The sequence below is a fragment of the Theropithecus gelada genome, chromosome 20 (genome assembly GCF_003255815.1).
Source record: "Theropithecus gelada isolate Dixy chromosome 20, Tgel_1.0, whole genome shotgun sequence".
NCBI lineage: Eukaryota > Metazoa > Chordata > Mammalia > Primates > Cercopithecidae > Theropithecus > Theropithecus gelada.
In genome coordinates, this window is record NC_037688.1 from 32,015,898 (window position 1) to 32,038,929 (window position 23,032).

A 23,032-nucleotide genomic window follows, 5' to 3' on the forward strand; every position below is an offset into this window, starting at 1 on the left:
ACACTGGCATGAACTGGTAAGTCCAGATGACAGTGACACAGTTGCTGTAACTGTTAGCAAGTACCTGAAGCCTTAGCCTTGGCAAAACCCCCTACTCTCTACTTCTATTACTGTTGGTGGGCTGCACATCAGGAGAATAGACACAGGCCAGAGTCCATCATCCGCTCGCATCCACAGAAGGGTCACTGTTACTCTTCTTGACCATTTCTCAGCCAGCTGATTGACCTATGAGGCCAGGGACCGGGGTGTCCCAGGCCCTGTTTTGTTTTGTCAAATGAGGGACTTAATGAGTACGGCCAGTGCAGACTTCGCTGGCCGTGGAACTTAGAAACACTTGCTCAGGGCCCTGCCTGGGGCTCTCAAGAGCCAGTCACTAGAAAATGCTTCAACTAGGATGATGAAAGAAATTCTTGTAATAAGCAATTGAAGATACTGGCAGAGCTATCTTTTCTATTCTGACCATTTATAATGATGACAAATGTTTCGGCTGGGCATGGTGGCTCACACCTGTAATCCCAGTACTTTGGGAGGCTGAGGCGGGTGGATCATGAGGTCAGGAGTTCAAGACCAGCCTGGCCAAGATGGTGAAACCTGTCTCTACTAAAAATACAAAAATTAGCCAGGCATGATGGCGGTTGCCTGGAAAACCAGCTACTCAGGAGGCTGAGGCAGAGAATTGCTTGAACCCAGGAGGTGGAGACTGCAGTGACCTGAGATCGCGCCACTGCACTGCAGCCTGGGCAACAGAACAATACTCCACCTCAAAAAAAAAAAAAAAAAAAAGATGACAGATGTTTCAAGAACAAAATTCCTCATCAAACTTCCAAATCTGCAGACAACGAATGGGATTTTCTCTCAATTCAGAAAGAACAGAAATATCAAGACAATTAGAACTTTAAGGGTGTTTCCGCATACTGGGAAGGAGACTGCAGAGAGGAAGGATACCCCACCCGGTCAAATAGTGAACATCCATCCTACCTGCAAACCACACCAGACACGTCCGTAGGCACCTGCATGTACATGACATTCCTGGTTCTTGATATTAAGCCTCAGCGGTCCCCAGCCCCCAGGGGACCTGCAGAGACTCTCGGGCCACTCAGTCTGGCTGGCAGTGGCGGGAGGCAGTGTGTGCTGCTCGCACCCTGAGTTTCCAGTTTTAGGAGACTGAAGCATCCCAGACAGCTGTGGACAATCAGGAAGACCCTACGAGCAGGACCGAAGGGACTAAGCAGCTTAGCAGCTTCCCTTGGTGACTTGGCAGGGGGACAATCAGTTGGCTTCTGGAACCCACTGCCTCCAGGAAGGGCAGCAAAATAGAAAAAAAGAAAGAAAACCACAGTATTCAAATATATGTCAGTCAGATTAGACAAGGAGTAACCTGGATCAACTGATCCACAAACTGACACGCCTTGTACTGAACACCCTTCAAGGGAAGACGAGTGTCGCTCTGGTCCTGCAGCGTGCGTGGACCGTGCAGAGCAGAGGCAGGAGTCGGGGGCACCGAGGGCGGGCCTTGGTCTACATGGACAGTTTTAGGCACGTGATTTATAATACTTTGTGGACATCTAACAGGTTAATAAAATATATATTATATAAATATATCTCCTACTGTACACACAGCTCTCTTGTGCAGCCACTGTGATCTCATGCCCCAAACTAAACCAAAGGACAGCCAGGCTGAACTATGATGTCCAGACCCCTCCCTTTCACACCCCAGACTTGGCATCTCCACACTGGAGGAATGAGGCGGGATGGCCAAGAATATTGCTTTTATAAAGCCCATATTCTACAAAGGTTGATGAGTCACCAAAATACAACATTTAGCCAATGCCTACCAGAGTGGGTACACGCAGCAAACGGACAAAAACAAAAAAAAACAGAGCAAATCCTCCATCTTTTAATGTGATAACTTTCCACACCCTCTCCACGTGGAGGCACAAAGGAGCTTGTCTGGGAAGTTTGTCTGGAGTGTGCAGAAAGGTCAGGCTGGACTGCCTGTCACATCCTGAGACCACACTAAACCTTTATAAGCCATTGTCTCTGACCTGTATTGTAGCCTGAAAAATAAAGCAGAGTGAGTCAAACCCCTGGCTCCCACTTCCTGCCCCGCTGCTCCCCACACCCATCTTTAAGGACCCCTCCCACCACAGTCCCGCCTCCCGATGAAGCGCAGAGCTTCCGGAGTGACTGCAGCCTCAGCAGGGCCGGTCCAGACACGGCTGAGTCCTGTGCTGCCCTGGAGGAGGAAGGTTCCTGGGATCCTGCTGCCCCGGGACTTGGGATCCAGCCTCTCAGTGCAGATGGATGGATTGTTCAACTTCACAAACTTCCGGTCCCTTCCCCTCCCCAGCTGCCCTTGGTCTAGGGAGGCTCATGCTTTGCTTCAACGAAGTGAGGAGACCACAGAAATACCCATGGCCGTGGGGCTGTGACCAGCAGTGGCTGATTAGGGTAGAAACTGCAAAGCGTCACTGTCTCAGCAGAAGAAAGCAGGACCCCACACAGCCTGGGGAACGGCTGCCCACTCACTCCTCGGTGAAGACCATGGCCCTGGCGAGGCCCCAAGGTGCTTCTGAGAGATGAACGAGACACCTCAGTCATGGCACACTGGCTGGTGTGCTTCCCCTCCAAGTCCTGTCTTTGTTTTACACAGTCATAGGAAAGAAATAACCCCATTGCCCAAATCAAGCCTGGAGGAGGTGCGTTACTATATACATTTTTTTCTTTAAAAATTTTTTTTTTTTTTGGTGGTTTTCTTAAAAAAAGCCTTTGAGTTGCAGGTCAGGTGAGTTGGTTCTGGAAGTACCGGAAGTTCTGTTGGTATGAGAGAGACTTGTCTACAGGCAGGTAAACCCAAGTTTGCCAACAAAGGCAGTAACCCCAGCGGCCAGCTGCTGCTGCTGCACGAACGGTGAGGAGGAGGAGGACACCATGGACATGAGTGGAGGCTGGACGGGACAACGCAGTGGACACCTGCTGATGCTCTAACACGGGGTTGGTGTCACCTCTGAGAAGAGTGAGGTGAGTGGGGATGCTATACAAGAGGGCTGTACAAACTGGGCACTGGATAGGTAGTTCCTTTGGTGGTCAAGGTGGCTCTACCTGTCCTTGAGCTCTCGTGTCACTCGCTTGGTGATCCGTCCACACATCAGACCAATCAGGAACAATATACAGATGCTCCCACTGATCACAGAGAGAATGTAGTTCTTAGATGGAGATGTCATTACTTGCATGGCAAGATCAGAGAAGCCATCTGCTGGGGCCACCTAGAATGACACAGGGCAACGTGATTCTCTGAGAGAGCACTGGGCTGGTGACAGTGCTAGGTCTAACTTATCCCTCTCAGTTCCTAGTTTCATTTATGTCTTTTCTTTTGGAGAGGGAGGGCAGGAGACAAGAAAAATCAACACAGAGCTGTAACTCTTTTTCCTGATCATAAAACTATACACACGTCTACTGCACAAAATTAGAACTACAGAAAGAGACAAAGTGGTGCAGTCACCCACGATTCCATCACAGTGATCACCACTAACGTCACAACACTGAAGAAGATGTGCCGGGCTCCCCCTGCCCTCGCTCATTTAGTCCTCACACCAAGCCTAGCAGGCAGATTTCACCACTCCCATACTCTGGATGGAGAGTCAGTGCCCGGGGGTGAGCATGGTTAAATGACTTCTTTTTTTTTTTTTTTTTTTTTTTGGAGACGGAGTCTCGCTCTGTTGCCCAGGCCAGAGTGCAGTGGCGCCATCTCGGCTCACTGCAAGCTCCGCCTCCCGGGTTCATGCCATTCTCCCGCCTCAGCCACCGGAGTAGCTGGGACTACAGGTGCCCACTACCACGCCTGGCTAACTTTTTTTGTAGTTTTAGTAGTGACGGGGTTTCACCGTGTTAGCGAGGATGGTCTCGAACTCCTGACCTCGTGATCCGCCTGGCCTCAGCCTCCCAAAGTGCTGGGATTAGAGGCGTGAGCCACCGCGCCCGGCCTGTTAAATGACTTCTACAAGGCCATGAGTTCTTCTATCTTTTGATTTATGCTCTTTAACTGCATTTGCTCCCTTTCTTTAAAAAATAAAGAGAAAAGTTGAGACTGTTTTGTACATTCTATATTTTGTAAATTCTATTTTTTTTTTTTTTGAGATGGAGTCTCATTCTGTTACCCAGGCATTGTGCAGTGGCACAATGTCAGTTCACCACAACCTCCGCCTCCCGGGTTTAAGCGATTCTCCTCCTTCACCCACACGAGTAGCTGGGACTACAGGCGCACACCACCATGCACAGCTTATTTTTTTGGTATTTTTAGTAGAGACGGGGGGGGGGTTTCACTATGTTGGGCAGGCTGGTCTCGAACTCCTGACCTTGTGATCCCCCCGCCTTGGCCTCCCAAAGTGCTGGCGTGAGCCACTGTGCCTGGTCTTGTAAATTCTATATTATTTGTAAATTCTATATTTTGGCTTTTTTTTTTTCACTGAGTTGGGGTCTCGCTCTACTGCCCAGGTGGGCGCACAGAGGTGTGATCACAGCTCACTACAGACTCAAACTCTTGGGCTCAAGGGATCCTCCTACCTCAGCCTCCTGAGTAGCTGAGACTACAAGTGCACTACCATGCCTGGCTAATTAAAAAAATTTTCTTGGCCAGGTGTGGTGGCTTATACCTGTAATCCCAGCACTTTGGGAGGCTGAGATGGTGGACCACGAAGTCAGGAGTTTGAGACCAGCCTGGCCAACATGGTGAAACCCTGTCTCTACTAAAAACACAAAAATTAGCTGGGCATGGTGGCGCTCGCCTGCAATCCCAGCTACTGGGGAGGCTGAGGCAGGAGAGTCACTTGAACCTGGGAGGTAGAGGTTGCAGTGAGCCGAGACTGCACTACTGGACTCCAGCCTGGGCAACAGGGCGAAAAACCGTCTCAAAAAAAAAAAAAAAGTTTGTTTTTTTTTTTGTAGAGATGGGGACTCCCTATGTTGCCCAAGCTGGTCTCGAACTCCTGGGCTCAAGTGATCCTCCTGCCTCAGTCTCCCAAGGTGCTGGGATTATAGGTGTGAGCCACTGACCCAGCCTGTATTTTGACTTTTTTCATTCACCATTATATCATAAGCATTTCCCACATCAAAAACAATGTGCAGGCCGAGACCAGCCTAGACAACATAGCCAAGACCTTGTCTCCACAAAAAAATTATAAAATTAGCTGGGTGTGGTGGCATGCACCTGTGGTCCCAGCTATTCAAGGATGATCACTTGAGCCCAGGAGTTCGAGGCTGCAGTGAGCCATGTTCGCACCACTGCACTGCAAACAAGACTTATATTGACAGAATATATTTAACCGTCCTCCACTTGTGGACATTTATAATTTAATGTCAGCTAGTTTTCATCCTCAGTTTTCCAATGCTTTCCCTAACGGACCTCAGTGGTAGCCTGCTATGGCAGAATCGGACAGAAAGGGTCCCCAGGTGCACATGCGCCCATTCTTTTGCATCCTAGCCCGGCTGCTGAGATAGTGTGGCTCAGAGGCGTCTGGGCTATTTCTATGCTCATATCATGTACACAGAACAGAGTAGGGAGGCGTGAGATGAATGAGATTTGAGCTCCAATAGTTGCCAACACAAAACAAGCCGTGAATTACTCTGAGTCACTCTGAAGCAGTAATACACAGCTCAAAGGAGTGGATACAATGAGGGAGAATGAAGTAATGCAGCATCTCCTGCTGCCACTTCCCTGAGCCACCGGCTTCAAAGGCAACTTTCTTCCCTTGGGAGAAGGGTGAGGAGAGTGTTGACTACTGTGACAGACAGGGGCCCTCCCTTGTACCTTCCTGCTGTCGAGCGATGAAGACTTTCTCTGATTGTTCCTCTCGCCTTGTTATCCTTGACTTGGAAGTACACGGGTGATAAAATTGGTCAGGAAGGAAGGGTGGTCCTGGGATTACTCTCTTGATCTTAGGCCACTACAAACGTCTATCCCAATATGAGTTGATACAAAAGCATGGATCTAAAAACCAGAGGGACTCTGGGCAAGTCATGACCTCTGAAGTCAGTTTCCTTCAATGTAAAGTGAGGAAATAAGTCATTCTACTCACCTCACAGGGTTTCAAGGTTCATATGAGGCAATATGTCCACCAAAATGTTATATAAACTAAAAAGCAATGTATACACGAGAAGAACTGTTACTCTTCTCACTGAGGCTGAACCTCTGTAGGAAAAATTTCCCCAGCCCAAGTCTCCCTGGGTATCATACACATTCATGAGTGTCCTACAGTCCCTCTTCATCCCCTTCTTCTCCATGTTCCAGACCAGATGAGTACTGGCCTCACATATGTATTTTTCTCCTGAAGACTGTAAAATGATAAAAACAAGCTTCAAGATAGGCGAGGCTGGATTTCCTTCTTTTGCCATGGGCGTGACATCTCTTTTCTCTTTGGGTGACTCACTTTTCAGAAGTGAACAGTGGGCAAACTGAGAAAGGAGTGACCTTGGCAAAGCCATGCAGACAGTCTGATGTACAGGGAGATGGCTCCAGGCTTATGGACAGCCAAGGAATTTTAAAAGCACACTGACCAAGTTTTCAAACACACTTATTGCTAGCCTCACAATAAGGACAAGACCAGTGCAATATCTGAGACTGGACAACCACAGCGAGGAGAGCAGCATGGCCTTTGCTCAAGGATGACATGCAAATTGATGAAGTGCTCCATATTTTTTTATTTTTGTAAAAAAGGAGATTCTCTTGGTCATTACCTTTGCCGCATAACTCCACATTTCAATCCGGTCATTGAGGCGCTTTTTGCACTCGGGTTGTAACCTCACCCGCTTATCCTCCAGTGCTTCCATGAGACAGGACATTTCTGTGGGAGGAAACGAATAATAAGAAGAACCTGAAACTGTACAGAATAGAGACATTTCTGTAAAGATGGGGAAAAGGGTACACAACCACCAGAGAATTCAGATCTGTAGGCTCAACAAAGTTAAATACATAGTAGGAAATTTGACCCAGGATCCAACAATGGAGAGAAACGATACGTAACCTCCAGGGTTGGCGTCCAAAGCCTCTCTTAAAACCTCCTTATTTTTAGAGCCAGGTGTGGTGGCAAACACCTGTAATCCCAGATACTTGGGAAGCTGAGGCAGGAGGATCCCTTGAGCCCAGGAGTTTAAGACTACAATATAGTAAGACCTTGTTTCAAAAAATTAAAACGAAAACAGGCTGGGCATAGTGGCTCATGCCTGTAATCCCAGCACTTTGGGAGGCCAAGGTGGGTGGATCATTTGAAGTCAGGAGTTTGAGACCAGCCTGGCTAATATGGCAAAACCCTGTCTCTACTAAAAAAATACAAAAATGAGCCAGGCATAGTGGTGGGTGACTGTAGTCTCAGCTACTCAGGAGGTTAAGGTGGGAAAATAACTTGAACCCAGGAGGCGGAGGTTGCAGTGAGCCGAGATCATGCTACCACACTCCAGCCTGGGCGACAGAGTGAGACTCTGTCTCAAAAAAATAAATAAAAATAAAAACAAATAACTTCTATTCATTTCATTGGGCATATGTGGCTCAGAAAGAACTTTCACACCTGCCTTGGCTCCCTCCTCACATAGAACCTGTCTACTGAGTTCACTGTGGCCACCGGGGAAGTGTATGAAGCTGTCTTTTAGTTTGGGCACCGGGAAAAAGACCATGATGATGACTTTAACTTCTGCTTCCCTCACAAATACCTCAACTCTCCCTGTTCATCACATCTTTAGCTCTGGTCATGATGAGGTCAGTTCAAACTTGCAGGCTTATTCCTAAATTTATGATGGCATAAAGGCCTAGTTTTGGCATCACCCAGGTCCCCAGGGAATGTTGTCTATGACTAGGCTACAACTACAGACCACAGTAGCTGCAACTGATGTCTAATAGGGAATCTTTGCTCTTCCCAAGAGAGTTCAGACAGGATCAGAGTGAACACAGACTTACGACGCCCGCGGCCAGGGGTGATGGCTGCACAGTGGTGTTTAATGTCCAGGGCGCAAGCAGTATGAAGTACCGGGTCAACAAAGATGTCTGCTTTGCTTTCCTTCAGCATGTTTAAAACTTCCTGGAAAGGGAGGGTCATTGCGGACAGAGCTTTTGAAGGGGAAATGCATCAGATCTGTTGTCTGTAAATACTTCATATACAAATAAACAAGGGGGGAAAGTTGAGGGCTAACAACAGACACCACTCTGGGACAGGTTGCAAGGTGGTGGTGATATACAGAATGCAGATGAATAACTACCTTTCAGAGATACAAAACTGTGTGTTTAAAAAAAGCAGGGGACTGTAAGTGACTATAAGATCAGATTTGGGTTTTTGGCATTCCCATATGTCATGTCATACCGTTTTAAAGTACCTAAATGTTAATATTTTTATTGGTGTGATACAATTACTGTGTTACTTTAAGAAATATAAAAACGTGAAATCTTAAAATCAGAGTTATATGCTATATTAAAATTCTCAATCAGGACTGGGGTGGTAGCTCATGCCTATAATCCCAGCACTCTGGGAGGCCAAGGTAGGAGTTTGAGACCTGTGTGGGTAACAAAGCAAGACACCCATCTCTATGGAAAATTAAAAAAAAAATTAGCTGGGCATAATCGTGTGCCCTGCAGTCCTAGCCACCTGGGAGGTTGAGGTGGCAGGATCACTTGAGCCCAGTTTGAGGTTCAGTGAGCTATGACTGTACCACTGCACTCCATCCTGGGAGACAGAGTGAGACCCTATCTCAAACAAAAACAAAAACAAAAACAAAAAAATTCCAATTAGATAAAGGCATATTTGTTTAAAATGTTCTACTTTACCGTTGTCCTCAGAAAAAAAAAAAAAAACCAGAATGGACAGGGCATAACATCTACTACAAGAGCAATTCTTATTTGTATTTATAGATGTCCTGGATGAGAGGAATATCAACACAATGGAACTGAAATCAACTCTGCAGATTCTCCATTTATACACAATGGAACGTTGGGAGGTAAAGATAGGCCAGAAATGTTTCCATAAATAAAAGTTAGTATGCTCCAGACAAGACTCTAGTTCCTATAAAACAATAGTGAGAGAAATCAAAACCAAAAACCAAAGGCCAAACAATATTCTAAAATCTGCCCCAAAGTTACATGGGATCATGTGATGATAAAGGAGGCAAAGGAAAATATACGGATCTAGCTTTCGACCACTCCCACCATTCCTCAGAAATGTGGAATCAGGAACATTTTTAACAGATGAAAAATTCGCACACAATATTCTCAATGATTCCATAATGACAGCAATGAAACTCTTTTTTAAAAGGTTAATTTTGGCCAGACGTGGTGGCTCACGCCTGTAATCCCAGCACTTTGCTAGGCCAAGGCAGGTGGATCACGAGGTTAGGAGATCGAGACCATCCTGGTTAACACAGTGAAACCCCGTCTCTACTAAAAATACAAAAAAATTAGACGGGGTGGTGGGCGCCTGTAGTCCCAACTACTTGGGAGGCTGAGGCAGGAGAATGGCATGAACCTGGGAGGTGGAGTTTGCAGTGAGCCGAGATGGCACCACTACACTCCAGCCTGGGCAACAGAGCGAGACTCCATCTCAAAAAAAAGAAAAAATTACTTTTTAAAAAAAGATCAAGTATATTATTTCATTTTCAATTTTGCAAGATAATGTATGCTTAGTGATCATATTTTGACAAAAAAAAATTTTTTTTTGAGATGGAGTCTCACTCTGTCACCAGGCTGGAGTGAAGTGGTGTGATCTCAGCTCACTGTAACCTCTGCCTCCTGGGTTCAAGTGATTCCCCTGCCTCAGCCTCCCGAGTAGCTAGGACTACAGGCGTGCGCCACCATGCCCAGCTAATTTTTGTATTTTTAGTAAAGATGGGATTTCACCATGTTGGTCAGGATGGTCTCGATCTCTTGACCTCATGATCCAGCTGCCTTGGCCTCCCAAAGTGCTGGGATCACAGGCATGAGCCACCACGCCTGGCTAACAAATGTTTTTATATAACATTTCTGAAATGAACTAGTTTTAGTTTCACTGATTTCTATAAATGTGGAACATTTACTGATTGATATATTGCTACTGGCATTTAAGTTTGGTAGTACACTCACAGTGTCTTTAAACAACGATCTAGTCATGGGGATGAGACATATTCATGTAATCAGTATATGTGAAAAGAATATTCACATGGTAGGAGACGAGCAGTCAAGACCAAATGAAAGTTTGGTAAGAAGGAACAGCAAGAAAAGAGTGCTGGGCAGAAGGTTTAGATTTTTGGTTTTATTACCAAGGTAGGCAGACTACAGCATTAAAAGGAAGAGGAAAAATAAAAGAAAATGAAGTGAGGAAAACAAGGTGACGGTGTTTACCTTTTTACACAATTCTGTTTTGATCTTGAGCAGGTTGACTTTGAGGCACTCTTCCACCTGACCTGTTTGCTCTTGGGCTGCTGCTTCTTCAGCACATAGACTGGAGATCTGTTCAGGAGACAAAAAAAACAAAGCCACCCCACTGAGCACAGAAAAGAACCAATAGTTTCTTCTTTTTTTTCGTTTTTTGTTTTTTGAGACAGAGTCAAGCTCTGCCGCCCAGGCTGGAGTGCAGTGGTGCAATCTTGGCTCACTGCAACGTCTGCCTCCCAGGTTCAAGTGATTCTCCTGCCTCAGCCTCCTGACTAGCTGGGACTACAGGCGCCTGCCACCATTCTTGGCTGATTTTTCTTTTCTTTTTTTTTTTTTGAGACGGAGTCTTGTTCTTGTTGCCCAGGCTGAAGTACAATGGCACAATCTCGGCTCACCACAACCTCCGCCTCTCGTGTTCAAGCAAATCTCCTGCCTCAGCTTCCCGAGTGGCTGGAATTACAGGTATGTGCTACCACGCCCAATTTTGTACTTTTAGTGGAGACAGAGTTTCTCCATGTTGGTCAGGCTAGTCTCAAACTCTTGACTTCAGGTGATCGCCCGCCTTGGCTTCCCAAAAGGCTGGGATTACAGGGCATGAGCCATCGCACCTGGCCTGATTTTTATATTTTTAGTAGAGATGGGGTTTCGCCATGTTGGTCAGGCTGGTCTCAAACTCCTGACCTCAGGTGATCCTCCTGCCTTGGCCTCCCAAAGTGCTGGGATTACAGGCGTGAGCCACCGCACCCGGCCCTTACTGACAGTTTCAAAAGCAGGTGAGTCTACTGATTCCAATCAGCTCTGGACACTGCAGCATCTGTGCCCCCTCTTCACTGGCCTACTGCTGTTTTACAAGCCGGGGCAGTAGCACTGCTATCACCAGAACCCTTGGTCTCTAAACATGTCAGTTTGATGATCCTCCCACACCTGTGCCAGGGCTCATCTCAAACAGCTTCCTGGTGGGTTTCATACCCCTCCTCCTGTATTGGATGTCAGGCTTCATTCTTCACAAGGACTGGTACACAGAGCAGAAAATCAATAAATGTAGTATCTTTACACTGTCAATACTGAGACTTGAGTCAGATCTCAGGACTTGTCAAAAAGAAGGCTGCTACTTGATTCCACAGGAGCAAGGTTATATATAACCACATAAAATACAAAAAGCAAATGCTTGACATTCACATAGGTTCGGGGTCAAACCAGACTCACAACTTGAAAGTGTGCACACGTGCGCACCTGCACATACATGCACATATACACAGGAGTTGAGAAACATAGCCCACAGCAAAGACAAAAACATTAACTTTCCTTGGACAGTTTTATGAGTGAGCTTTTTTGTAATGGCTTTTGCTATGAGCTCCTGAAATATGTTGAACAGGGCTCTCTACAAGGCCTTTTCTAGCTAAGAAGTCCAATAATTTCCAAAGATGGGCACTTTCTTAAAGCCATTATAGAACTACTTTTTTTCTTTTTTTGGAGACAGAATCTTACTCTGTCACCCAGGCTGGAGTGCAGGGGTGCGATCTTGGCTCACTGCAAGCTCCTCCTCCTGGGTTCATGCCATTCTCCTGCCTCAGCCTCCCGGATAGCTGGGACTACAGGCGTGTGCCACCACACCCGGCTAATTTTTTTTTTTTTTTTTAGTAGAGACAGGGTTTCACCATGTTAGCCAGGATGGTTTCAATCTCCTGACCTCATGATCCGCCTGCCTCAGCCTCCTGAAGTGTTGGGATTACAGGTGTGAGCCACCGCGCCTGGCCTTTTTTTTTTTTTTTTTTTTTGAGACAAGAGTCTTGCTCTGTCGCCCAGGTTGGGGTGCAGTGGCACGATCTCAACTCACTGCAACCTCCGTCTCCCGGGTTCAAGTGATTCTCCTGCCTCAGCCTCCTGAGTAGCTGGGATTACAGGTGCGCGCCACCACACCTGGCTAATTTTTTGTATTTTCAGTAGAGACAGGGTTTTGCCATGTTAGCCAGGCTGGTCATGAACTCCTGACCTCAGGTGATCCACCCTCCTTGGCCTCCCAAAGTGCTGGGATTACAGGCGTGAGCCACTGTGCCCAGCTGGAAGTACTTTTATCTTTCTGGCAAGTCTTGGGTTTACCATACAGAATAAGGAGAAGAGAAGAACAAATTTACACAGAGAGCTATAATGAAAGAACACCCTTGTTCAATAGAGAAATATGGAACAATGCTTTAGAGTGTCAGGACTAAAGCCAAGTTGAATTCAGTGTTATAGAGAACAGGAACGCAGAACATGGAGAGCCTAGAAGATGACCTTCAATTCACCAGATCATTCACAACTGAAGGGAGAGAAAGTAAACAACTTTTCTCCAACGGAAACTTCTCTGAGCAGCTCTGCGCGTAACCAGTTTTGCACGCAAATCCCACCTCGTCTGAGCAATGCAGCTGGAGCTGAGGATCCAGGCGGTAGTCCAGGGCCGACTCCTGGATAATGATTCGGATCTGGTCTTCACAGTCTGAAGACAGGCGCTGCATGTGACAAAGGGAGGATACATGGGCTGATCAGAAAACGAAGCTTTTGCAGGACATGAAAAAAAAACAAAAAAACAAAAAGAACAAGAAAAAACAAAACGCCTGCTTTTGATCTGGCCCCTTAGCCCCCCAGGTTCAGGAAGATATGAAAACGGTCTTGGGAAAAGGCGAGCAAGCTAGGGATTTCAAAAGAGAAAATTCCCAGAGGCTCCATAAATACACCTTTGTGGAGAGCCCAGGCCCGTTTACCTGGTCAGCATATCTCAGCTTGAGGCAAGAGATGACTTGTCCTTCTAATTCTGAATCATCCTTGGCCTTAGTCAGGATACCGTGACAGAATTTAGGAATGTCAGCTTTACAGGCTTTTCTTAGCATGGGGTTTAAGCGGTAATCTACAGCAGAAAGCAGTCAGCATGTGACAAAACATTCCACCTGATTCACACATTTTAAGATATCCACCTTCCTAAAGGGAGCATATTATATCAAGGATCATGACTACAACCATGGATTTGTCTATTCAATAAACATTTACTGAGCTCTCACTACCCGGTTTCTAATCAGCAATATGACTTAGTTAACGAGTACTTCTGGAGGTCCTCAGGAATCTTTCTACTCTGCGGGGGTTTTGTGGGGACTCCAATACTCTAAGGAGTCCTCAGAAAAATCAAGGGGACATCAGCAACCTTCCCCATAACAGATATTTTTGAGAACACTGAGAAAGAAATACAATATCCAACTCACTGTGACCATTAAGTTACGAGGTCTTCCAACCCAGAGCTGAAATGTCTCTGTTCCAAACCAGATTACCCGTACATTCTCCTGGCACACTCATGAAGTTTTATTGAATTTCTAGATTTTTCTTTCCAAGGAATGCCGGCCCTGATTCCTTCTAAACGTTCTTCAAGGGCAGTTTTCTGGTTCTTGTGGCCTCCTCTCTCCCCTGACTCTCCCTCCTTTTTTCTGGATGCTCCTCAAAGGCGGAAGTCCTCCTGCTTACAGACTCCTCCCTTAAAATCCCCAGGCAACAAAGCCCTGGGAGTTTGACTGGATCACTCTGTGGCCACTGAATTCCAGATGCTCCACGGGGCCCGGAGGGCCAAGCCGAGGTCTTACCTGTGTTCTGGGTGATCTGGCGCTTCGTTATCATCTGTTTGCACTTTGGATCCATCAGTTCACTGTTTTTATTTTGCTTCAGGCACTGTAACATGGTTTTAGAATCTGCTTCTGGACAGAACCTCTGCAAAGAAACAGTTTTATACAAACAGCTATCCAAATGTGGCGATTAACTCCATCTGTGACCACTTTTTTTTTTTTTTTTTTTTTTTCTGGAGACAAAGAGTCTCGCGGTGTCACCCAGGCTGGAGTGCAGTGGCACAATCTCGGCTTACTACAACCTCTGCCTTCCAAGTTCAAGCGATTCTCCTGCCTCAGCCTCCCGAGTCAGCCTCCCGAGCAGCGGGGATGATAGGCATGCGTCACCACACTCAGGTCATTTTTGTATTTTTTTTTTTTTAGTAGAGACGAGGTTTCACCATGTTGGCCAGGCTGGTCTTGAACTCCTGATATCAGGTGATCCACCCGCCTCAGCCTCCCAAAGTGCTGGGATTACAGGAGTGAGCCACTGCACCTGGCCACTTTTTTTTTTTTTTTTTTAAGGCTAAGTCAAGTGAAGCAATGGGAGTGTAGAAGAACAAATAAATCTGTAAGTAGCTGTGATCAATTAGTTGTAAATAGCACTGCACTTGGACCAGCCTGTGATCACCCTTAACATCTATCTGAAAGCTGACAAAAGCAGCAGCCTGAAGGCATCATGTGGTACAAGAGGAGCACCTAGGCCTGAATATGCACCCCACCCCAACTTCCCCTTTCTTCCTTATTCTCTACTATTTCTCACATTTCTTTCTATTGCCTCACTGGTTCTTACACAGGATTGGTTTCCTATCTAGTGGGTGATGTAAAGTTAGATGGCATCTCAGGAACTTACTTATTGTTTAAGCATGAATATAACACTGTAGCAGGTGGCTGTGCAGCCCTCAAGCCCTATCTACCCAACTCCAGTGGGAAAACCTAGGAATTCTCCACTAACCAATGTGAACAAGGATGTGGGGTAAGGACCCATTTGGTTCATCTTAACTAAAGGGTTCTAATCCTACCAAGCAGTAAAGGGCTAGGGTCCTGTAGTGTACACTTACTGTTGTCCTTTAAGTCAGGGATCAGTTTTGTACTAGTAATAAACTCCATCTCTGTTCTGCTAATCCACATGTCTTCAAGTGTCACAGTGTCTGATACACTCTGGTTGAGACACTTGAGCATTGAGCCTCTCTTCCTAGTTCTGTTTCTAGTTCTCTAAGTGTGTGATTATAATCTGCTGACATCTTGTTATGGAGACATGGATTGCTCACTGACTTTTAGAAAATTTTCCAAAGCTCTTTCAGATCAGAGCCTGACATTTCCATTTCTACATATGACTCAATTTCATCAGGCCAATTAAAAAGACTGACACCGTAACTTTCAAAATTCTCTCTGGAATTTATTTGATAGTGTAAAAAGCAGCATTTTATTTTAAAGGAAAGCTGAAATAAAGGAGCTAGAACCTTTAGTTTAAGCTTTTTAAAAAAATATTTTTTTTCTTTTTTGAGACAGAGTCTTGCTCTGTCGCTCAGGCTGGAGTGCAGGTGTGATCTGGCTCACTATAGCCTCCGCCTCCTGGGTTCCAGTGATTCTCCTGCCTCAGCCTCCTGAGTAGCTGGGACTACAGGCATGAGCCACCACACCCGGCTAATTTTTGTATTTTTAGTAGAGATGGGGTTTCACCATGTTGGCCAGGCTGGTCTCGAACTCCTGACCTCAGGTGATCCTCCTGCCTCGGCCTCTGAAAGTGCTGGGATTACAGGTGTGAACCACCGTGCCCGGCCAACCTTGAGTTTAGTGTACGTGTGGCGAGATCAAGGAATGGACATCTAGGTACTTAGGTCAGCCCTGCTGCAGGGAACATCTGCTGGAGGAGAGAATGAAGCAAAACAACCCGTAGAACAGAAAAATCTTCTGAAAGTGGCAGATGGATGATCAGGACACTAGATGGTGACTTTCTCAGTATAGCTACCATTAACTGTCCTCAAAACCAATCATTTATTTATTGCACATCCATTTACTTGTGCTTCAGGTCAAAGTGAGGTCAGTTATCCCAGCTCTGTGGTTTCCAAACTTGAGCCTGCATCAGAATCCCCTGGGGAGGCTGTTAAGACGGGCTTCGTGCTCTAATCCGAGAGTTTCTGATTCAGCAGATCTGGAGGGGGGCCCAGGAACCCACAGGCTCCCAGGGGGTGCTGCTGCTGCTCGTCTAGGGACCACGCTTTGAGAAAGCTGAGCCTGCCATTGCTTGTGCCTTGTTGTTTTGCTATTTACCCGTGCCTGGCTTTTGGTGTCAGCCCCTCACCTTTATCATCTGCTTGCAGACCCTCATGAGGGTATAGTCTAGCTCTGGGTCCATCATCTCTGTCTCCTGCAGCTTAAATACTTTCTGGTGGCAGCGGGTGCTTAGCTGCTTCTTGTTTTCTTTCAGACATTCAATAATCTATGGCAAAAGAGTTACAGTCAAGTTAAGAGATGTCAGGGACTGCTCATCCATGTGTTCTAATTAAGTATTCGGTTCCAGTGTGCCTCCCATTTCTCTATCCATTTCTCATTCCCAGGCAATAGGAATCAGGATTTCCTCACCAAAGATAAGGATTTACAACCTTACAGCTGACAGCAAATCCAACTAGATAAAAACTCAGGATGACTGGCAGGCTGTGCTGGAGTCTAATGGAAAAGAAACACAGCCAGCATTTCTGGTTTCTTCTGCCTTCCAGAGCTGCTCCTTGTCCAGATTCCCTCTGGAGCACACAATAGGCTCTCTGCATTTTCCCGGAGCCAACAGCTCCAACTAGACAGTGGGCACAAACCAGGAGGTTCAATTCAATCCACTATTTACCACCTGAGAAAGACTACTGGATGCTAGATATGAATCAGACCCAATTCTCAGCCTGATAAAATCACAGTTACACATGGCAAACTTATGTAAACAAGTAACTATGATTAAAAAAAGATGAGCTATCACTCAAAATACAAAAGCATAAAGTGTCATGAGATGAATTTTAAGACAGTGAATTAAGTATATCCTGAAATCTTCCCTTCCCTAAACCTTTAGATATCATGAAAAGAAGGAAAGCAGATGGGAAGGTGCAGCAGCTGGGGCTATAGTAGGAAGCCATAAGACTTCTGGGAAATCCTCAAGGCATGGCCAATAATCACTAACTAGTTGAGGAACACTAATATCATAAGAAAGATGATAAATAAAATGAACTAAGGAGTCAAAAACTGAGGGCAAGGGGTAATAGAGCAATCAAAACAGAATTTTAAAATACATTAAAAATCCTCAGAACAACACAGAAGACAACAGTAAATAAGAATCAAGAACAGGTAGTTATGAAAAGAAGCAATGAGAAAGCTAGGAAATGAAAAACAAAACTTGACTGGTGGCCTCTCTAGAGTAGAATGGACAGAGCTGAAGAATAAATTATATGCTGGGAAAGAGAACTGAGGAATTACCTAAAATGTACTACAAAGAAATGAAAAGTACCAAAGAAAAAGTTAAAGAGACATGGAAGATGGACTCAGATGCTCCAATTGTCTAAAAGGAGTTCCAGAAGGAAGGAAAGGGAAAGCAATATGTGAAAGAGCAATGATTGAAAATGTCCCAGAACTGAAGGAAGACACAGATTGTGAGACTGAAAGAGCCAACCGGAAACACACACAAAACAAAAAGCATACCTAATTACATCACACTGAAATTACAGACCATTACAGATAAAGAGAAGACTCTAAAACCTATCAGAAATAGATTAACCACAAAGCAATGAGACTCAGACTGACATCAGACTTTGCACCAGCAATAGTATGATACAAGAGGACGATGAAGTAATTATCTCAAAGGATGAAGCCCTATGGCAATGCCCTTAACTAGAAGAGGTAGCTGAGTAATAAGGAGAACATTTTTTTAAAAATCACTTGTTTGTACTTCACTCCTGGCAATTCTGGATAGGGTCCTGTTTCTGTGCATTTAAAAAAAAAAGTATCCTAGGTGATTCTGATGTGACGTCTAGTTAAGAACTTCTGTGCAATGGGAACACAGTGAAGAAACAGTGAATTTTGGAGGTGCAGAGCATTGAGAATGGTACAGAGGAGGCATCTGAAGGATCATTAGGAGTTTACCAGGCAGACAAGGTAGGGAAGAATGAGGTAACCTGAAAGAGGGAAGAAAATGAATTAGTGAGGAGTGCAGGTGAAGAACTCAGGGAAACGCAGCCTGATGTAGCTTAAGAAGGGATGATTAGGTTGGAAGGGATGAGATGGGTCCTGTCTCACCAGCAAAAAATAATGACTAAAATGTTACCTTCTTATGGGCACCAGCTTTTGAGAAAAGATTAAATGTTACCTTCACATTACTTTCACAATTAAAAAAAAAAAGCAAAAAGTTACCTGAGCGTTGCCATATTGCACAGTGGAACAGTAGTTTTTGATGTCACTCTTGCAGGCTTCATATAGGTCTGGCTCCAGGCGGATGTCCTCCGTCTACATGAGGGAGCCAGCATGGAAAGGTGAGTCTGAGTTAGGCTGGAGATGTCAAATGTTCTATAGACTTATTTGTTGATTGCATCTTGTCTAGTGACTCTGGCTTCTACACAGCAAAGCGGCCTTGCAGCAAGAGAATCAGGCTTTACTTTCAATTCTGTCACCAACTAGCTACATGGCCTTGGACCTTCTTTGCAAAATGGAATGCCAAGTCTACCCTGAAACACCTGATCTAGTCCTTCACAGGACTGCTGAGATGTGAAAATTACTTTGGAAAGTCAAAACCATCAATAAATGTAGAGTTATACTTTTATTATTACTTTAATGAAAGAGCTAGGCTCAAAGTTAGGGAACCAAATCTTTCAGCTTGAAATAAGTCTCTCTTGTTTTTTCTGAGACAGAATCTCGCTCTGTCACCCAGGCTGGAGTGCAGTGGCACCATCTCGGCTCACTGCAACTTCCATCTCCCGGGTTTAAGAGATTCTCCTGCCTCAGTCTTCCAAGTAGCTGGGATTACAGGTATGTGCCACCATAGCTGGCTGAGTTTTGTATTTTTAGTAGAGATGGGGTTTCGCCATGTTGGCCAGGCTGGTCTTGAACTTCTGACCTCAAGTGATTCGATGACATTGGCCTCCCAAAGTGCTGGGATTACAGGCATGAGCCACCTTGCTGGCCTGTCTCTTTTAGTACAGGCAGGGTTTCATCACGTTGGCCAGGCTGATTCTGAACTGCTGACCTCAAGTGATCCACCTGCCTTGGCCTCCCAAAGTGCTTGGATTACCTGCATGAGCCACCGCGCCCAGCCCCTGAGGACATTACTGATCCAGTTATTGGATCACATGCTTAGTTAGAGCCTGTCTTACAGCTGGACTTCCAGTTATATGTGGGAAGAAAGGTTTTATCATTCAAAATCAAAAGAATGACACAGGAAGCTAATGGTCGTATGGTAAAACTTTTGCACAGGAATTCAAGTCTTAACCATCACAGTAGTGGATAAAATGCCTCCCCTTTGCCCTAGCCTCTCCCCAGCTTTCCAAGCCCTGACCCACTGTGGTTTCTGGGAGCAGAGGCTGGGAGGCATTACCATCTCCAGCTCCTCCACGCGGAGCTGCCTGCGGCACTTCAGGGACACCCTGTGCTCCTTGGCTTCCTGCAGAGTGTCGTTGCGCACGGTCGTGCTCAGGCAGATCACCACGTCCACCCTGCAGGTGAAAGGAGAAGCTTGAGGCTGGCTGGAGCCTCACGAGGGCAGATGGCCTGACAGCCAGGCTGCGGGGGGTGGTGGTCATACCATTAAAAATTCAAGATGCCCTTCTGGGGAATGTCTTTCCTGTAAGGCTCACTGTTTTTTTTTCCGAGGGTGCTAAAAGCTGCAATTTGACTGTGGGTGTCATGAAAGGCAGGCAGCAGCGTGAAGACTGACTACATTCCTGACGGAAGGGGAAGCCAGACAGGGCACATGTGTGCAAGGACAGTTCAATATGTGTGTTAAAAACATGTGACCACAGAGGAATGCTGCTCTTAACTCTAGGACTGTACCTTTGATCTACTGTGAAACTCACTCCTGAAAGGTAGAGAAACCTGAGAAAACTGGGAATTTGGTTTATATGAGGGCAAGTGCTCTAGAAATGTCCCTTTCAAAGAGCAACATGGAAGAATTTGGACAACCACGCTGAAAAAGCTTATCAGTTTCCTCATTAACACTTAATTCTTTCTTTCTTTTTTTTTTTTTTTTTTGAGACGGAGTCTTGCTCTGTCGCCCAGGCTGGAGTGCAGTGGCGGGATCTCGGCTCACTGCAAGCTCTGCCTCCCGGGTTCACGCCATTCTCCTGCCTCAGCCTCCCGAGTAGCTGGGACTACAGGCGCCCGCCACCTCGCCCGGCTAGTTTTTTTGTATTTTTTTAGTAGAGACGGGGTTTCACCGTGTTAGCCAGGATGGTCTCGATCTCCTGACCTCGTGATCCGCCTGTCTCGGCCTCCTAAAGTGCTGGGATTACAGGCTTGAGCCACCGCACCCGGCCCAAGACTTAATTCTTTTTTTTTTTTTTTTTTTTTGAGACGGAGTCTCGCTCTGTAGCCCAGGCTGGAGTGCAGTGGCCGGATCTCAGCTCACTGCAAGCTCTGCCTCCCGGGTTCATGCCATTCTCCTGCCTCAGCCTCCCGAGTAGCTGGGACTACAGGCGCCCGCCATCTCGCCCGGCTATTTTTTGTATTTCTTAGTAGAGACGGGGTTTCACTGTGTTCGCCAGGATGGTCTCGATCTCCTGACCTCGTGATCCGCCCATCTCGGCCTCCCAAAGTGCTGGGATTACAGGCTTGAGCCACCGCGCCCGGCCAAGACTTAATTCTTAAATGAATAAAGATTCTGTTTCTTCACTAAATATCTAACCCAATACAAAAACTGCTCCATCTTAGACAAGATGACATAACGGGACGATGCAGGGAAGAAGTCAGTTCACCTCTTTCACTCACACTGCACCCTGCTTCTCTAAGTACACAATCCAGCCCTACTTCATCAGTTAGATGGCTTAACCGGAAAAATTAAAAATTAAAAATGCTCCTTTAGCCAATGGGACCTCCAGGTGAGAACTACCATCGCCAGATGCTCTGTGCAGACAGTCCGAGTGTTTGTCATGCTATCAAAGGAGAGATGCAGGAGGCCTCCAGGGCTAACCCCACCAGGCAGCAGCAGGGCTGCCTGACATCTCGCATACTCATCCTGGAGCTAAGAGGGACTTCGGGAAGGTGGAATGAAACAACTACAAGCTACATACTTCTTTTTTATGTTTGGGCAAAGCTTCAACACGTCCTCCTTGCAGGCCATTTTAAACTTGTAAGAAAACCGAAAATCCTTCATCTGCACCTGAAAGGTGAAGAGAAAGTCAGAAGTTTGGTGGCAACTTGTGGTCAGTAGTGGTAGGGGACACTTTTTCATACAGCTCTCACAAGACCCTGCATGGCTTGCCCCACACCTGAGACATCACGACCTGCTCATCTCTCCAGTACTCCCCGGACAACAGGCCTCCCTCTCTCCCTCCCTTCTTCCCTCCCTCCCTCCCTCCTTCCTTCCTTCCATCTATCCTAAATAAAAATAGGACATATATTTGAAGAAAAAAAAAATTTTTTTTTTTTTTTTTTTAAACAGAGCCTCTCTCTTGTCATCCAGGCTGGAGTGCAGTCATGTGATCTCAGCTCACTGCAACCTCTGCTTCCCGGGTTCAAGCGATTCTCCTGCCTCAGCCTTCTGAGTAGCTGGGATTACAGGCACCCACCATCATGCCTGGCTAATTTTGTATTTTTTGTAGAGACGGGGTTTCACCATCTTGGCCAGGCTGGTCTTGAGTTCCTGACCTCAGGTGATCAGCCTGCCTCAGCCTCCCAAAGTGCTGAAATTACAGGCGTGAGCCAACCACGCCTGGCTGGAAAAAATGATTTTTTTGTTGTTGCTGTTGAGATGGAAGCTTGCTTTGTTGCCCAGATTGGACTGCAGTGATCTCAGCTCACTACAACCTCCGCCTCCCAGGTTCAAGCAATTCTCCTGCCTCAGCCTTTCAAACAGCTGGGATTACAGGTGCGTGCCACCATGCCTGGCTAATTTTGTATTTTCAGTAGAGATGGAGTTTCACCATGTTGCACAGATTGGTCTCGAACTCCTGGCCTCAAGTGATCCATCCACCTCAGCCTCCCAAAGTGCTGGGATTACAGGCATGAGCCACCGTGCCTGGCTGGAAAAAAATTTTTAACAGAACATCAGAGGTGCTCTGATGTTCCAAAAAAGGAAGGGATTCAGTCACCATCCAGGCAGCTATGATGGGAAATCGGCAGCCAGGTGTCACTGACCAGCTGGAAGTGGGTGACTCCGATGGCACACTTCTCATTCATGTCCTTCTGGTGTTTGTTCTGGATCAGACACTCCATTAGGTCCCCAGAGTCTATCTGGTTATCTGCCACATCCTGGGGAAGACAGCATGCATTTACACTTCATTGGTAACAATTAATGAACAAAACTTGTAGCCCAGTCTGAAATAAACGCAAGCAGGGTTGATTCTAGGAGCCCTCACAAAAAAAAGACACACCATAAATCGTAATCAAAATAAGTGTGAGGAATCACAATGGTATACATTCAGTGGCATAAAACTGACACAGCACTGTGCTCCAAATGAGATAAGAATATATGCTTTTTTTTTCACTTTCCCAAAAGCAGCTGGCTTTTGGGATAATATCTAACATAGCCTCCCAACTGTCAGATCCTAAAGGTTCCTGGGTATGTTTCACTCCCACAATTTAAGTAGTTCAGTAAATGAGTATAAAATAATCAGAATTCACTCAATATTGAGGTACTAGGAGACAGTTGGAAGGAGGAGCCACTATTACTGCTAACAATTCCTGGGCTGATGCTAACAATTCCTAGGCTGATGTACTGGAATCAACCCTGCTACACTAATGGGGGCTTCCCTGTTCCATCTCTTCTTAAAAAGGGCAACTCAGTAACTGCTGCTAGCCGCAAACCTGCTTTTACCCACAAAAGTTAATCAAACACAGG

At 46.0% G+C, this 23,032-nt stretch overlaps 1 protein-coding gene across 2 annotated transcripts in view; it reads right to left on the reverse strand.

Annotated features, from left to right (window-relative positions):
* Window positions 1–1,875: 1,875 nt before the first annotated feature.
* Window positions 1,876–23,032, reverse strand: part of GLG1 (golgi glycoprotein 1) — a 160,666-nt gene continuing 139,509 nt past the window's right edge. For both annotated transcript variants that reach the window (XM_025371482.1, XM_025371483.1), the window contains 13 exons: window positions 22,330–22,443; window positions 21,264–21,352; window positions 19,574–19,691; window positions 18,397–18,489; window positions 16,313–16,450; window positions 13,990–14,113; window positions 13,126–13,268; window positions 12,772–12,873; window positions 10,352–10,459; window positions 7,946–8,066; window positions 6,733–6,839; window positions 3,103–3,266; window positions 1,876–2,057 (listed from right to left, as the gene is read on the reverse strand). In XM_025371482.1, coding sequence (XP_025227267.1) covers window positions 1,982–2,057; window positions 3,103–3,266; window positions 6,733–6,839; window positions 7,946–8,066; window positions 10,352–10,459; window positions 12,772–12,873; window positions 13,126–13,268; window positions 13,990–14,113; window positions 16,313–16,450; window positions 18,397–18,489; window positions 19,574–19,691; window positions 21,264–21,352; window positions 22,330–22,443 — 1,497 coding nt within the window. In that variant the 3' untranslated portion in view covers window positions 1,876–1,981. The remainder of the gene's footprint in view (window positions 2,058–3,102; window positions 3,267–6,732; window positions 6,840–7,945; window positions 8,067–10,351; window positions 10,460–12,771; window positions 12,874–13,125; window positions 13,269–13,989; window positions 14,114–16,312; window positions 16,451–18,396; window positions 18,490–19,573; window positions 19,692–21,263; window positions 21,353–22,329; window positions 22,444–23,032) is intronic.